The 17500-nt window shown below is 50.3% G+C and overlaps 1 protein-coding gene across 1 annotated transcript in view; it reads left to right on the top strand.

The window, feature by feature from the left end:
* LOC146300376 (glutamate receptor ionotropic, kainate 2) overlaps positions 1–17500 on the top strand; it is a 109690-nt gene that overhangs the window by 56110 nt on the left and 36080 nt on the right. Inside the window, exons 8-12 of the mRNA XM_084706912.1 lie at positions 4285–4428; positions 5453–5560; positions 6767–6880; positions 14088–14294; positions 16941–17164. Coding sequence (XP_084563038.1) covers positions 4285–4428; positions 5453–5560; positions 6767–6880; positions 14088–14294; positions 16941–17164 — 797 coding nt within the window. The remainder of the gene's footprint in view (positions 1–4284; positions 4429–5452; positions 5561–6766; positions 6881–14087; positions 14295–16940; positions 17165–17500) is intronic.

Below are 17500 nucleotides of genomic sequence, written 5' to 3' on the forward strand. Positions count from 1 at the left end.
AGCACGCCCATCATCTTAACCTACTGTTGATATGTTCAGAATATTGTAAGTGTAGTGTCAACTGTATTATTGGTGACAATATCTAAAGAAGTTTACACTTTTTTTTGGGGGGTGGGGGGGCTTGCTATTGTTGGTACTATTGATAAGTTTTGCATGTGTTTGATTTACGGTGTGCAATTCAAATTAAACCAGTGTCAGGAATGGATAACTGAACGTAATCCTTCCAGGCTGATAAGAGCTTGGTCCTAGGATTCCCTGTCGTTCTTTACACATGTGAAGTAGACCATTACTAAATGTAAAACTAAAAAGAGCAGCATACCAGCAGAGCCTGTCACTGTTTGTATGAGACAGGGAGAGATCACCATGGACAATCATGGTCTGCGTCATGCGTCGATGTGTGCATGGGGCCATGGATGTGCCTGTCCCTGGGTTTAGTAAGCAGGCCTCTGGATGCTGGGAGGAGAGAGGTCTGTCAGGCCTCTGGATGCTGGGAGGAGAGAGGTCTGTCAGGCCTCTGGATGCTGGGAGGAGAGAGGTCTGTCAGGCCTCTGGATGCTGGGAGGAGAGAGGTCTGTCAGGCCTCTGGATGCTGGGAGGAGAGAGGTCTGTCAGGCCTCTGGATGCTGGGAGGAGAGAGGTCTGTCAGGCCTCTGGATGCTGGGAGGAGAGAGGTCTGTCAGGCCTCTGGATGCTGGGAGGAGAGAGGTCTGTCAGGCCTCTGGATGCTGGGAGGAGAGAGGTCTGTCAGGCCTCTGGATGCTGGGAGGAGAGAGGTCTGTCAGGCCTCTGGATGCTGGGAGGAGAGAGGTCTGTCAGGCCTCTGGATGCTGGGAGGAGAGAGGTCTGTCAGGCCTCTGGATGCTGGGAGGAGGGAGGTCTGTCAGGCCTCTGGATGCTGGGAGGAGGGTGGTCTGTCAGGCCTCTGGATGCTGGGAGGAGGGTGGTCTGTCAGGCCTCTGGAAGCTGGGAGGAGAGAGGTCTGTCAGGCCTCTGGATGCTGGGAGGAGAGAGGTCTGTCAGGCCTCTGGATGCTGGGAGGAGGGAGGTCTGTCAGGCCTCTGGATGCTGGGAGGAGGGAGGTCTGTCAGGCCTCTGGATGCTGGGAGGAGAGAGGTCAGGCGCTCTAGGGAGTGGAGGGGTTTTGCTGTAGTCTGCTGGTGCTGCTCTAAAAGCTGCTATGTACGTAACTCTTTCACATCTGCTCGTATGCGTACATCTACACACGCACACACACACACACACGTCTAATCGGATACATTAATCTACCTACACACACATACAGTACACACACATCTACATACACACACATACAGCTACACACACACACACACACACATCTAATAGAATACTTGCATATACCTACACACACACATCGGTATTCCTCCTGGCGGCCCGGCCTCTCCCAGCGTGTTCATATTTCAATCAAAGCTTGCAGGGCCCAATGAGAACGCTCTTCCTCCCCACCACCACCAATCGCCCGTCTTGACTCGCTTCTCAGGAACAGCCTTGTACCGTCGCCCGATCTCTCTCTCTCCGTGAGGCTGCAGGCGTTAGGGCTACATCTGCACACAGGCCTGCTTGTCCTCACTCGCCTCCCTGCTCGTTCCTCCGAAGGAGTTCCATTCACACCATATTTATCCTCAGTAATTCGGAGTTCTTTCTCAGAGACACGCACAGTTCAACATTCCAAGTTCTGTGTTCCCCTGAAAATAGACCCTGACAGTTCTATATTCCAAGTTCTATGTTTCATTCTACATTCCACTCAGAATAGATCCAGACAGTCTAAATCAGTACGGAACTCCACACCACCAGACAAGAGACAGACAAGGGAGTTTAGACTTTACTTTGTTTCCATGGCGATGTTGAAGAGACGGCAGGTCGGAGAGGGTTGTCTGCAGATGCCCTGGCGTTTTCACAACACATAAAAAGTGTTGAAATCAATCGGAGTTTAGGAGATGTAATAACTCGTTCTCTGCATGAAGGGGAAAGGAGTCGAGAACGAGGCAGGGGGGGGAAATAGACAGCACCGGGAGTAATTTTCATTTTGGCTGACACAGGGGAAAAGCTGCTTTTAAAGTGTTTAGCTTTAATTTCATTCAGGAGTGACATAATTGATTTTAATGAGATGTTTATGGTGTGAAGTGGCGGTGTTGCTAAATCATTCGCGAGTCTGCCTGTCGGGTGCTTCTGAGGCCCGCGCTGAGGGAGTCGCGAGGAGCACTCGAGCCCATGCTGCCAAAACTCACACGCCTGCCTCTCCTCCCTCTTTCCACTTTTCCCTCGGTTAATTTTCCTTCTTTTTTTCTTCTTACTTGCATTTACTTCGCCAAAACACTCATGCGTTCAATCGTTCCGCTGTAGAAACACAACGTTTTCTTTTTCCTTGGTGTGTTCTGACTCCTCCAGGCAGTAGGAATCAGGTCGCGATGGAAGCGGTGATCAATCTTACTTAAGGCGCCAAATGTGCTAGGACCGGTACAGTCACAGGATGTAAAAGATCACGGACCACTCATTCTGTGCTTATGTTTATCACAATTAGTAGATCAGCTTTTGCCTCATTATTTGTTAATAATTTACATATTAATTTCTTAAATATCATGCATTACTAGCCCAAACCGAAAAATATATAGGAATAATTAGATATAATTTGTTAAACTTCATGAACAAATAAGACAATAGGTAATCTACTGGTTGTAATCAACATAAGCATACAGAAAATCATTGGTTTCTCTGACAATCATCCCTGGCTGGCAATTGCAGTTACATTGACAGAGATCTCTGGTCTTATTTTAGTAAGTACACATTCGTGGGTCAGGTGGTGTGAGTTTGAGTCTGCCATCTCATAGGATCTCTGCCTTCCCCAACCCCAGCCCCTTCCTGCTGCTGCCTCGCACTCCAGTAATCCCATTGGCTGTCGCCTCTGCACTCCAGTAATCCCATTGGCTGTCACTCTGCACTCCATCACTGCTGTGGGTGATTGACAGGTTTGGCATGTCTCAGTAATGGTAACTCTCCCCCGCGGGGCGTGTGTGTGTTTGTGTGTGTCTCCACGGTGTGTGGCTTCACAGACAGACACTTGGTGGCAAGACTGTGGCTGAGGACAAACTGCTCTCTCTGCCACCCCCCCCCCACCCACCCCCCCAAGGAGAGACTGGGCAGGCAGGGTACAGCTGGCGTCCTATCAGCCAGCTCTGTCGTGACACCCCTGCCTCCAGAATGTCACCCAGCCTCTAGTTAGTTCACACCCTCGCCCTCGCCCTGCAAGGCCTTCTAAAGGAGACATTATTAATATCACACTCTCCTACATCCCCTTCTCCCACACGTCTGGAGGAAGGCAGATTGATGCTGATTGAAACGGGAAGATAGGAAAGCACACACACACACACACACACACAGACTCACACACACACAGACAGACTCACACACACACACACGCACACACACACAGACAGACTCACACACACACGCACACACACAGACAGGCCAGAATGACTTGTATTCTTCAGCAGCCACACACCACCATTATCATCCAACTCCATCTTTATCTGCAACCTTTCTACACCCAATCAGAGCTCAAGCTGAGGGAAATGACAGGTTTGAGGGTGATTTGTTGAGCAGGACAGCAGTTTCCAACACAACCCCAGGCACCATTTCCTTACAGCAGACGCAGAGAGCTGTTGTGATTGCTTTTCAATCAAGCGAGACAAACACTAATTAGATTTTTTTGGGGGAGGGACTGTGTAATTAGAGGGTTCTGTGCTGGAGCGTGGATGACTGGCATTTCTCTGATATCATCTGTGATATTTCCCTTTCTTAGCTGTCTGTTAACTGTCTGGCCTCCGTCACAGCTATACCCCGCCCAGCCAGACAGCAGAAGGTGTTGTGTAAAAAGCCTCCAAGCTATTTTCCCCCCTTGCAGAACAGTGTTTCCGTGCCATTTTTTAATATAGGAAATGTTCATGGTTTCCATGTTGGTTTCTGTACCTATAACAATGATATCACGATACATAAAATATGTGTAATGCGCATCATCAATGGGGGACGCAGCAAAGACTAATGTTCCGCGCATAGAAAATCTGTCAAGTTCATTTACAACCAGGTGTTTGCTCAGGTCCATCTCACAAGAGCGGATCTACATAAATACTCCACAGGTTCACCGACCAATCCCGGCGTTCAGTCAACACTGTGACATCTTCTGTGTGCCCTTCTCCCTGTGTCTGTCGTGGTGGCGGACCCCTGACCCCTGACCCCCGACCCCTGACCCTGCGTGTGCTTGCCTTGCAGACGGACGCCGCGCTCATGTACGACGCCGTGCACGTGGTTGCCGTGGCAGTGCAGCAGTCTCAGCAGATCACAGTCAGTTCCCTGCAGTGCAACAGACACAAACCCTGGCGCTTCGGAAACCGCTTCATGGCTCTCATCAAGGAGGTGGGTCCTCGCTGCAAGCGCACACTCAAACACGTACACATTATGTTCACACACATACATGCATACATACATACATGCATACACACACTTACACACCTACACGTGTTCACACATTCGCGTGCACACACACACACACGCAGGCAAACACATACTTAGACACAGACTAACACACTAACACACTTACCATTGTACAGTATGTATGCGTACAGGTATGTATGCGTGTGGTGTGTGGTCTGCTGGAGCAGCAGGCACACCCCTGTTCCTCTGAATGCAGGCTCACAGTAATGAGCCTGGCTCACAATAATGAGCCTGGCTCACAGTAATGAGCCTGGCTCAGGCTTCACAAGGCCTCTCTCCTGCTACAGGCGTCTGTAACTCCTCCTGATCTTGGCTGGTTCCTCCTCAGTGTGCTGGATTCTGGAACATTTCCTGTCAGAGAGAGAAAGGGCAGCCGGCTCAGTCTCTGTTCTTGTTTTTTCCCCCTCTCCTCCCCCTCTCCTCCCCCTCTCCTCCCCCTCTCTCCTCCTCTCTCTCTGCTCCTCCTCTTCTATTGTCTTCTCCACTCTTTTCTTCTCCTCCTCTCTTCTCTTCTTTATTCTCTTATCTATTCTCTTTCTTTCCCCTCTCTATCTTTCTCTTTCTCTCTCTCTCTCTCTCTCTCTCTCTCTCTCTCTCTCTCTCTCTCTCTCTCAATCTCTCTCTCTTTCCCTTCCATCTCTCCTTCTAAATCTAAATCCAGTGTTGCTGATGACCTTAAACCTCAATCATAACTCCAAGCCATGTATGTGCCTAAATGACTTCCTAGTTGATCCTCACCTGACTATATAACTGCATTACACCAGTTCTCATCAAGGGATTATTCACTTTCTGAATTTGGTTTCTGAATGTTCTGATGGTTCTGAGTTCTGATGGTTCTGATGGTTCTGATGGTTCTGATGGTTCTGATGGTTCTGATGGTTCTGGGTTCTGAATGTTCTGATGCTTCTGGGTTCTGATGGTTCCGTGGGGTCTCCCTGTGCTCCAGGCTCACTGGGATGGCCTGACCGGCCGGATCACCTTCAACAGGACCAACGGCCTGAGGACGGACTTTGACCTGGACGTCATCAGCCTGAAGGAGGAGGGACTGGAGAAGGTACACAGAGTGTGTGTGTGTCTGTGTGTCTGTGTGTGTTACTCACAGTAGAATGCATGTGCATTTGGTAATCACTCAGAATTTCTTGCCAGAACCATAGATACTGTAATCATTCTTACACACAGCTGCATACACTTAGACAGGCATGCACCACACGTGCGCACATGCACACACACACACACACACACACACATGCACACACACACACACGCACACACACACATGCACACACACACACACACACACACACATACATGCACACACACACACACACACACGCACACACACACACACACACACACATGCACACACACACACACACACACACACACACACACACACACACACACACACACACACACACACACACACATGCTCCCTGGTATGGCCCTCTCAGCAGCTCCTGACCTCCCATCTCTGTGGTGCGTGTGTCTGCACCTCCATGAATAATTTACTCTATTAATAAAAAAAACCTTCAGAAGCCCTCCAGCCTCATGAAGGCTGAATTAAAGAGTTGATTTGCAATTACAAAGCCCATCTCTGGCCTCCACACTGGCCTCCCCTGTAGCCGGGCCTCAGAGGCCCCCAGGACCCCCTGCCCCTCCTACTGATAGCTTGGCCCCCTAGAGAGAGGGGGGAGACAGAGGAAGGCTAGGGAGGAGAAGGTGGAGGTGAAGAAGGCAGGGGTAGATAGGGGGAGGTAGGGAAGGCGGGAGGAATAAGAGGCAGGGAATGGAAGGGAGAGGCAGAGGAGGCAGAGCATCAGAAAGATCTAGTGGGCATGAGGACCTTGCAGACATATTCCAACACACTACCTCAAGGCCTCCTCCATCCTCCGGTTCCTCTTCCCTCTGTCCCTCCTCTCTCCCCCATTCTTCCCCTCACAAGACTAGGGGCAGATCCTGATCCGAGTCAGTGCTTACATCCCTTCCTGCAGGGCTGAGTCCACGAGCATACCCCCGGACAGAGTTTAGAGTTCACTCAACTGTCAGCCGTATCCCTGGGCTGAGAAATATAGTTCTAGTTTTACATACATACACATACAAACACACACACGCACACTCATACAAACACACACACACACAAACACAAAGCTCCGTGGGCTGAACTGGTGCGTGTTTGTGTGGTGTGTGTGTCAAATCCACATTATGAATCAGCCTGTGCCAGTGGATGTAGAATGTTCCAGATCTGTGGTGTGTTTTCCAGATCGGGACCTGGGATCCTCTAAGCGGTTTGAACATGACAGAGAACCAGAAGGGCAAGACGGCCAACATCACCGACTCCCTGTCAAACAGATCCCTGGTGGTCTCCACCATCCTGGTGAGCAAGTGAGCCCTGGCAGTCTTCCTCTGGACCGGCAGTGAGCGTCTCTTCAGAGCTCAAGTTTCCATTTCAACACTTTTGTGTATTTGCGTATTTTCTGAATGAGCAAATGCTTTGATCCAAAGCGACGTACACATAGTGCAAGCGGAAAGTTCAGTGGAAATGTAGGATCGTAGGTAGAATGTAGGTAGTTTCAACCCTTTTGGTGGGCAGAGGCAAAGAACGGTCTGCATTTCCCAGATCCCGACAGCAGAGCTGTAGTTACAGATTCGGTTCGATTCAAGACTTCTTTATCGTCCTTGGAGAGAAATTCTTGTGCAGCGTGGAAAAACCAAAAGAAAGAGAATAGAGAGAGAGGGACGCCAAGATTCTTTTCGATTTTTTTTTCTTGCATTTTTGCTTTTCCTGTTAAGTTTTGAACCGTCTGACTGAATCTTTACGGCTTTGTAGAGAGAACCCAAGGCTGTGATCTGTGAGTACACTGGAGCGCAGCACGGCACTCCTAAGCACTCAGGTTATCGCAGCATTCCAGAAGAGTTTCCAATTGGGTGAGAATGGTTTCGGGCAGGGCTAATTGACTGATTGATTGTCCAATAAGATTTCACGGTTTACTCCTCTCCCTCCCATCTATCGTTCTATTGGAGAGTGCTTCCTCAGACCAGTGGTGGGATGTTGAATTGGGTTCATTGAGGTGTCAAATGCCTGGAGGTTAAAATACGTTCGCTTTTACCGAGTCTTCATTCACTTCATAGACAATATGTTACACGCTGTTGAACTGTCATCTCATTTATGTGTGTGCTTGTGTGTGTGCTTGTGTGTGTGCTTGTGTGTGTGCTTGTGTGTGTGCTTGTGTGTGTGTGCGTGGGTGCGGGGCGTGTGAGCGTGTGCCTGATTCATCCCCACAAAAACGGAAACTTCTGGAATGAAGAGAATTAAGTCGAATTTGTGATCCTATTATTACGAAGCAGAGCGTAAAAATAACAATATCAAGCAAATTGTGGGTTGTCATTATTGGTCCCGGTTCTCTGTTCTCATCTGAGCATGCTGTGCAGTGATTGGATAGCTGTTATTAGTTAAGAGTCTTTAAGGCTGTAATTGCCGTATCAGGATTGAGTCATGGGGAGATCTGTGGAGGCAGGGTGAGCAGAGGACAGAGGAGGGAGTGATGACATTAATTGGGTTTGTAACAATTGATTGATGCACACTTTTTTTCCATCTTCCTGCTGCTGTGTGGCTAAAGATATAACTGGAGCAATAATTCAAGTTAGCGCTTTTTCTGTATTTTTTTTGTTTTGTTTTGTTTTTGGGTGGAAGCTGCGCTTTCCGGGGTATCCGGGCAGAGATGGGTGGTACCCTTGTGGGTTCTGATTGGTTGGAGTTCTGTAGGCGAGGCGCCCAGGTGGTTCCCAGGTAGAGAGCCTTATCACAGGGTCTCAGGTTCAATTCTAGCCCAGGCCATTTCCTGCATGTTTTGCTGTATTTCTCTCTCATTTTCTTGCTCTCTCTTGCTCTCTCAATCTCCCTCGCTCTCCCTGCTTTTCCAGTCTAACTCTAGCTGTCCTTTTCCAATAAAGCAGTAAAACGCCCCAAATACGTCTAAAAACAGACATGTCTTTGCGGCGCCCAGCTGGTGTTCTGTCCTGTGGCATGAGAGAACGTGGTGTGTGTCAAGAAGATTAGGAGAGGGGGCCCTACTTCACCATCAAGTTACAATGACTACCATCTAACTATATAGCAATACTAATAGCAACATTATTAGTTACACTGGAACTGCTGTGAGGTACACTTCGTTATGGTTTAAGTGGGACTGTGAGGGGGAGAAAGATAAATAGAGAAAATGGCTGTTCAAATAGCGCTGAATTTGTCTTCCATTTTCAAAGAGGAGGCTCGACTCAAAAACAGTCTGAGAACTACAAAGTAGCAGACTCCTACTAATATCTCAGCTCACATCTCAGCCGCTGCTGAATGCCTTCCAAATGTCAAATAAAATAGTTTTCTCAGGGGAACCAATCATGGCAGTCTATTTATAGCAGTATCCCTTCTATAGGCTGCTTCCTTGTGTGGGAGTGGCTAGTTTCTGCCAATAAACGTTCAGTATTCCAGACGCGAGAAGCAATTCATTAAAACTGAATTCAATATGAGTCTTTTATTTACTTGTGTTGCTCAATCTACCAGTCACCCATCAGGGTGAATTAACTGGTACAAACCTGCTCCATCTCAGTAGTGCATCCATGGATCAAAGATGCCATGGAAACAGGGGAACAGGAGAGGGAGGGAAGAGAGCGAGAGAAGAGAGGGAGAGAGAGGGAGTGGGACAGAGCGAGAGAAGAGAGGGAGAGAGAGGGAGTGGGACAGAGCGAGAGAAGAGAGGGAGAGAGAGGGAGTGGGACAGAGCGAGAGAAGAGAGGGAGAGAGAGGGAGTGGGACAGAGCGAGAGCGAGAGAGACAGCGAGGGAAGGTGAGAGAGAAGAAAGAGAAAGAGAGATGATGAAAGTTAGACATGACATCAAATTTGAATGCTCCGAGGTCTGTTCTGTTCGTTGTGCTGCTGTTGGCATTCTGAGGGAACCGTCTCCAAAGGGACGCGAGGGAAAAGCAAACAAGCTCCAGCTAAACTCCGACTCGCAGACTCACAAGGCCGCGCGCGGTAAAGAAACAGATGTGTATTATGAATTTATTAGACCACGTTCGCAAACAGCTGCATATGTCTCCATTAGGCTAAATGCTAGTGTAATCAAACATGCTGCTAGCACCCTGCACTCTGTTTAGCATCCATGATCCAAGCTTTGGTGCAGGATGCCTCTCTGTAACTCTATTCGCTGTTTGTATTGTCCTCCAAGGGCCACTCAGGGAACTAAACAAGATCAACTGTCCCCTGATGGTCTTTCATTAATTAATAATTATGTGTGGTCGCTTTAGCAGACGCTTTTATCCAAAGTACCAGAGGTGGAGGATTGAAACCTGTGACCTCTAATTCTGCAGTCAGTTCCCCTAACCACTGGGTTCTCCTCCCAGATCATATTAACAGTGTTTTATGAAAGACCCACCATCACATTCTCGTTGTCCTCCCCTTCTGCTGTCCTTGTTCCAGGGCAGCCAAGAGCAGTGGTCAGCCATATTTATCAAGGCTGTCCAGGGCCAAGTGCCTACTGGCCAGGAGAGCGATGTGTTCTGCATCTTTTTATATCTGGGTTCTTTGTGAAGAAAACCCATGTGATCACATGCAAAGTCCACGCAGAAAACCCATGTGATCACATGCAAAGTCCACGCAGAAAACCCATGTGATCACATGCAAAGTCCACGCAGAAAACCCATGTGATCACATGCAAAGTCCACGCAGAAATGCCTGTGAGATGGGCCCATTGAGAACTGAACAGCGCCACAAACGGGAATCGAACCAGGAAAACAGGAAGGTTTTCATTCAGGAAAGCTCATCCTCTCAACCGTATCTCTGTCAGGGGAATCAATACAACTAAAAGAAATGTTTTGTTTTCTCCCCCAAAGAAGAACAGGGATGATTTTGCATTTCATGGAGAGGGAGATATCTCTGGAGCAGAACGCTAGATGCAGTTAATTAGGTTTGTTATACCGAGATAGCTCGCCTCTCCTCGTCATCCTCTTTTTTAATTAAAGATGGTGTGGTGCTGTGTCTGCTGCGCCACTCTCCACGGGAGACAAGGAGGGGGGGTGGACGTGGGTGGGGGGAGGGGGGGTGGACGTGGGTGGGGGGAGGGTCGGGGGTCAGGGGGGTGGGCGGGCGGGGCACGTGAGTCCTCCCACACGCGTGTGAGCCTCTGTGAGCGTCTTCCACCACAGGCTGACGCGTGTGTCTGGGCCTGGCAGATTATGCAGCGCATTAACAACACATGTAGGGCCATTCAGAGTCAGGCGCCTCCGTCAGATTAGGTAGTTGTGTGCTGCGCGCGCTCACGCCTGGGTCTGTGTTCATGAGATTAATTGGGATTAAACGGCTTCTGGAATACCATGCAGCCATAAATCAAACGGTTCGGATTCTGTTTCAAAGAGGATTTTTCTTTTCTTTCTCGAGAAACTGGGGTGGGGGTGGGGATGGGGGGGGAATATGACACGTTCGCTTTTCGCAGGGTCTGGGTTTCGGAGGCGTAAATCTGTGAAACACTCTGCCTCCACTTCCTCTGTGAATGAATGCTACGGCAGAAACGCACCATTTCCTCACCTGCCTCCTATTGACCACAGCAGCCCCACATCCACCACAGAGCTGCTGTATACACCAGGTGCAAATGAGAGAGCAGGAGTAGCACTGAAAAGTTGTCTGTGCCAACGTTTAAAAGAATCCCTTTTGGACTTGTGAGAAATGGTTTGAGTTCAGGAGCTGCTAATGGGATGACAGAAAGCCACACTGTGCTAAACGGGCCAGATAACAGTTATTCCAACAGGCAGCTTTGCACCAGAGAATACAGTCTATTAAGGGAAAGATGTTCTAAGATATGTCCAAGAGTGTGGGGAGGGGGGCTCTGGGGGGGGGGGGGGGGGGTTCTTGTAGTGGGGGTGGCAGGAGATGTGGAGGAGGAGGGAGGGGGGCTCTGGGGGGGGGGGGGGGTTCTTGTAGTGGGGGTGGCAGGAGATGTGGAGGAGGAGGGAGGGGGGTGCTGAGAATGAGGCAGGGGAGGCCGGGTGTTGGGCTGGAAGGGCGGGGGGGGCCCTAGGGGGAAGAGGGGGCGATATGCGGTTTATCCGTGTCTTTGTGAAAGACTGTAACCAGAAGACAGAATTCCATACGCTCACAAACAGGATGTGCTGATTGCTGCTGCAGTTCCTTGTTACCAGGCAGGGTCTAGACGGGGTTGGTTTGGAATGAGAATCTGAATGTCTTCTCTGGGGTTGGAGGTGACACAATAAAATATATGTGTGTGTGTGTGTGACAGAGAGAGACAGAGAAAGAGACACAGAGAGAGAGACAGAGAGAGACACAGAGAGAGAGACAGAGAGAGAGAGAGACAGAGAGAGAGAGAGACAGAGAGAGGGACAGAGAGAGAGAGACAGAGAGAGAGAGACAGAGAGACAGAGAGAGGACACAGCGAGAGAGAGAGACAGAGACACAGAGAGAGAGACAGAGAGAGAGACACAGAGAGAGAGACAGAGAGACAGAGAGAGACACAGCGAGAGAGAGACACAGAGAGAGACACAGAGAGAGACACAGAGAGAGAGAGACACAGAGAGAGAGAGACAGAGAGAGAGAGACACAGAGAGAGAGAGACACAGAGAGAGAGAGACACAGAGAGAGAGACAGAGAAAAGACGTTCACATTCACTCACGGCTGCTCCAAGCTGCATATGGAAACCGTTGCTCTGTTACCATGGCGATACACGCGTTGGCAAACATTGCGGCTACAGTCGGCCGTCTCCGCTTGGTGGGTTTCTGACAGAGCTGGGGAAAAACAAAAACGATTTGCGTGCATTCATATGTGTGTGTGGGGCTCTGTGTCTCCATGGAAACACACAGAGAAGGTACACTCCAGACATGGCGTGTGTGTGTGTGTGTCCATGCATGAGTGTGTGTGTGTGTGTGTCCATGCATGAGTGTGTGTGTGTGTGTGTCCATGCATGTGTGTGTGTGTGTGTCCATGCATGAGTGTGTGTGTGTGTCCGCCATGCCTGCGCGTGTGTACAGTCGTCAAACAGTCGTCAGGTCCTTTATTACACAGAGGAGCATGATCTCATGGCTGATTCCCTCATGCCGGCACAGGTTGAATCCAAACACAACACCTTCAACAGACGGAGAATTCAACAAGGCCACTAATCAGGTTCTCTAATCAGGGTGGCATCACTCTCCAGCATCCTGGGTCATGCTAACACAATAGCCATATTACTGTGAGTCAAGCCTGTTGTTACCGCGCCTAAAACTCTTGACAGCTGAAATGTGTGAAAGCTGGTGGAGATCATTCTAGTCACCAATGTTGTATGTATTTTTCGGGCCACAGCTCTCACTGGTAAACCACAGCTGTTTGACACTTAAATGTGCCTTGCAGAGGAACAAGGGAATACAAGTATAAAGAGAGACATGGAGTTTTGGAGAAGAGTGGGAAATGGAGGAAGGAAATGGAGGGAGAGAGAGAAGGAGAGGAGGGGGATGGAGGAGAGGGGGATGAGAGGAGAGGGGTGGAGGAGAGAAGAGAAGGAGAGGGATTGAGTAGAGGGATATAGAAGAGGCAGGGAGGAGAGGCAGGGAGGAGAGGCAGGGAGGAGAGGCAGGGAGGAGAGGCAGGGAGGAGAGGCAGGGAGGAGAGGCAGGGAGGAGACGCAGGGAGGAGAGGCAGTGAGGAGAGGCAGGGAGGAGAGGCAGGGAGGAGACGCAGGGAGGAGAGGCAGGGAGGAGAGGCAGGGAGGAGAGGCAGGGAGGAGACGCAGGGAGGAGAGGCAGGGAGGAGAGGCAGGGAGGTTAGGAAGCGAGAGGGGACATCAGTAATCTCCCCAGCTGTTTGTGCTAACAAAGAGAGTGTTGGCTCCTGCTCTACTGTGCTCGTCTATCAGCATCTCTTATCTGACTGAAAAGCATCGGCTAGCCAGGCTGCCAAGCCCGAGAGCAGCGCAGAGTCACAGATACGCAAAATGATCTCCTATTATGGTCAGGCTTCGCTCTCTACTATGCCTGTTTGCAGACTCTCTCACACACACACTGACAGATGTTCACACAGATACAGAACACACACACACTGTACTGTGCGGAAACACACACACTGTACTGTGCAGAAACACACACCTAATCACACACACACACACACGGTCCTGGTGTTAGCAGATGTCCTCACCCCCTCTACCCAGTGTGTGTCCAGGCATGCAGAGCTCTTACATGATCCACACTCTCTGATAGTCCTTATCAGAAGGTTGGACAGACAGACACTAAGCCCTCTATCTCCATCTCTCCACCCTTCTACCGCATCATCCTTCTTTTCCTCCATCCCTCCCTCCCTCTCTCTCTCCCCTCCACCCCTCCACCTCTGGATCCCTCTATTGCTCGACCTCTCCATCCCTCTACCCTTCTATCTCTCCGTCACACCATCCATCACTCTTCCCCTCCATCCCTCTACCCTACCATCACTCTATCCCTCAATCCCACCATCCATCTACCCCTCCATCTCTCCATTCCTTCATCCCCCTCCATCCGTCTCCCCCTCCACCCGCCCCGCCCCGCCCCCCCCCCCCCCTCCTCCCCCAAACACACACAGGAGGAGCCCTACGTCATGTTCAAGAAGTCGGACAAGCCCCTGTACGGTAACGACCGCTTCGAGGGCTACTGCATCGACCTGCTGCGGGAGCTGGCCTCCATCCTGGGCTTCTCCTACGAGCTGCGGCTGGTGGAGGACGGCAGCTACGGGGCCCAGGACGAGACCTCAGGCCAGTGGAACGGCATGGTCCGCGAGCTCATGGAGCATGTGAGTCTGCCCCGGTGAAGGCAAGGGGGGAGGGGGGGAGGGGGCGGTAGGGTTGATGGAGGGATGGTGGGAGGGATGGAAGGAAGGAAGGAGGTATGTAGGTTTGATGTAGGGATGGTGGGAGGGAAGGAAGGAGGGAGGTAGGGTTGATGGAGGGATGGAAGAAAGGAGGTCGGTGGGTGGGGTGGATGGATTCAGAGAGGGAGGGGTGGATCGGTGAAGGATGGATGGAAATATTAAGAATGGATAGATGGATCAAGGTGATCAACCCTTGATGAAAGGATGAATTGGGCAATGACTGATCCATATAGATGGATGAACACGACGAGGTGTGCGATTGGGTAAACCCTCTACACTGGAGAAATGGCCCTAGCAAGGCTTTTCACAGTGTTGTTGACGGAGAGAGAGGGAGACAGGGAAGTGAAAGGGTGGAAAGGGGAAGGAGAGATGAAGGAAGGAGGGGGGGAGGGGTGGTGTTGGCAGGGTCAGGGCAGACAGATTTCAGTTTAAATGACCAGAGTGCATGAGGAGAGAGAGCTTAGGTTCTGTCTTGAGTTGTTCCCCAATAGAGCTTATTAAAACGCACACACATATGGACACACACACACACACGCCAAAGACCCAGGCATGCACTTTCACACACACATATTGGCACACACTCCCATACATTCACAGGCACACACATACACGCACGCACACACACACACGCTCACACCCACACTCTCACACACACTGCCTACGGACTAGATCATTAAGCTTGACAAACTCCAGCTCCCACGAAGGATAAGCTGCACGGGCAGAAAAAGAACAGTCGATCCAGGATATGTGACCCCATTAGGAGCGCTGCCCTGGAGCCCGCTCCTCTCCAGCCACACTGCCTGGCAGAGCCTGCCGCGCCTTCCCCCCCTCACCCATCCTCCCTCCTCACCTGGACCCCCGCCACCGTGCCCCCCCCCCATCTCCCCTCCCTCCCTCCCTCCCACCCCTTCATCACAACCCGTTTGGCCGTTGGGAGCGGGATCCCGGGGTTTTGACACTTCCAGGGTCCAATCCGTGCCCCGCCCCCTCTCCGGGCGTGCGTGAGGGGGGAGAGTGATTGGGCAGGACAGGGCCTTGGAGAGTCAGGAGAGTCAGGAGTGGAAGGAGCCCACATCGCCGGGGAAACAGGGAATTGAGTGGAACAGGCTGGAAATATGCTGTCAGAGGAGTTAAATGAAACGTTCTCCATTCTGTCAGTTAACATGTCCACTTTTGTTCAGCTTGAGTTTGACCTATCTGGGAGAGAGCGAGAGCAAGGGAGGGGGAGAGAGAGGAGAGAAGCAGGGAGAGAGAGGAGAGAAAGACGGAGGGAGATAGAAGCGAGAGGGAGAGAGAGAGAGAGAGAGAGAGAGAGAGAGAGGAGAGAAGGAGAGAGAAAGAGAGAGGAGAAGAGGAAGGAGAGAAAAGAGCCAGACGGAGAGAGATTACCTCAGAGTATTCTGTTACCGTGGGATCTCTGTCAAGGTAGCATTGCGTGTGTATGTGAAAACCCAGAGTGTCCCATTTGATATCAGAAATAGTTTGTCATTCATCACAATTCTGGTGACCAAGCCTCATTCAATCGGGAGTGATGTACGGCAACCTTCATGGGACGCGAAGGGTGTTTCTTTGAGAAATGATCCACCTGACCTTGTTGTGGGTGTTTAACACGCACTGAGCAAGAGTACGGAAAGGAGATTTATCAGTCTTGAGAGAGCTGAAGGTTTCAACCCTAGATACAGTCACCTGATTGGCTGGGCAGGCCGGACATACCTCCTCCATGATTGGCAGTCGGCTTTGATACACTAAACCTGAGACATGAGTCCTCGCCAAGCCGCCAAGGGCAGGCTGTAATCAAGAGGGATCGCGCTGCTTTGAAATGCGTGTGGAAAGATTGTCCACGCAGAACGAGGCTGAGGTACACCCAGGCAGTACAAGGAAGCCCATGCACATGGCACCTGACGCAACGTCTGGGACGGTTTGTACGTGCTGGATGAAGACACATATAAAAATCGTTCAGTGTTGCCTCGGCCCAATGTTTTCAATCACTCATGCCTTTCTGCTCCCTGACACTGGGGGCCTGCAGTACAGGTGATCGATACTTCCATCCATCCAGAGATGAGGGGGGCGGTGGGGGGGGGGGGGCTGTGGGGGGCTGTGGGGGGGGGGTAATTTGTTGTGTGTGAGTGAATTTGAGAAGGAGAGAGAGTGAGAGATAGAGAGATAGAGAGAGAGAGTAAGATATAGAGAGATAGAGAGAGAGTAAGATATAGAGAGATAGAGAGAGAGTGAGAGATAGAGAGAGAGTGAGAGATAGAGAGATAGAGAGAGAGAGTAAGAGATAGAGAGATAGAGAGAGAGTAAGAGATAGAGAGTGTGGGAGCAAGGGAGAGACAGCACGCAGTATGTCTGAAAGAGTTGACCAGTGAGAGGGAGAAAACGAAGGAGAGAAAGAGCGAGAGGAGACCAATGAGAATGACAAGCCTCTAAATTTCCCCCTAAGTGCCTTGGGACAGCTTCTGTAGTGTGTAAAGGTCCTGTTTTCTTAATTTGATTGCCTCTAAATGCTTCCTGCGTCCCTGACTTCATGGCCTATCCCTCTTCCCTTTTTATGTTTTCTGTTGACAGAGAGCTGATCTCGCAGTGGCTCCCCTGGCCATCACGTATGTGCGCGAGAAGGTCATCGACTTCTCCAAGCCCTTCATGACGCTGGGGATAAGTATTCTCTACCGCAAGCCAAACGGAACCAACCCCGGCGTGTTCTCCTTCCTCAACCCCCTCTCGCCCGATATCTGGATGTATATTCTGCTGGCTTACTTGGGTGTCAGTTGTGTGCTGTTTGTCATAGCCAGGTAACATGCCAGTAGAAGTGATCTGCTGCTTCACACACAGAGGCTACATGCTAAGCTAACATGCTAAGCTAACACCCTAAGCTAACATGCTATAACGCGTTGAGTCTTTCCCCACCAGACTATAACCAGGGTGGTATCTAACGCTGAGTACGCTGAGTCGAGTCAACCTCAGTCGACCAAGTGACAATGTTCACTGATAAGAGATGTCATGTACTGTACATAATTAGCCGATCGTTTGAAAAGTATAAAGCGTCTAATGCAATTAGCTGCCAAGACTTACATCAGTGTTAGTCTATTTGTGAGAAAAGTTGATTAGTTTACACAAAGACAAAGTCC

The sequence above is a fragment of the Hypomesus nipponensis genome, chromosome 2 (assembly GCF_054491055.1).
Source record: "Hypomesus nipponensis isolate SF chromosome 2, ASM5449105v1, whole genome shotgun sequence".
Classification (NCBI taxonomy): Eukaryota; Metazoa; Chordata; class Actinopteri; order Osmeriformes; family Osmeridae; genus Hypomesus; species Hypomesus nipponensis.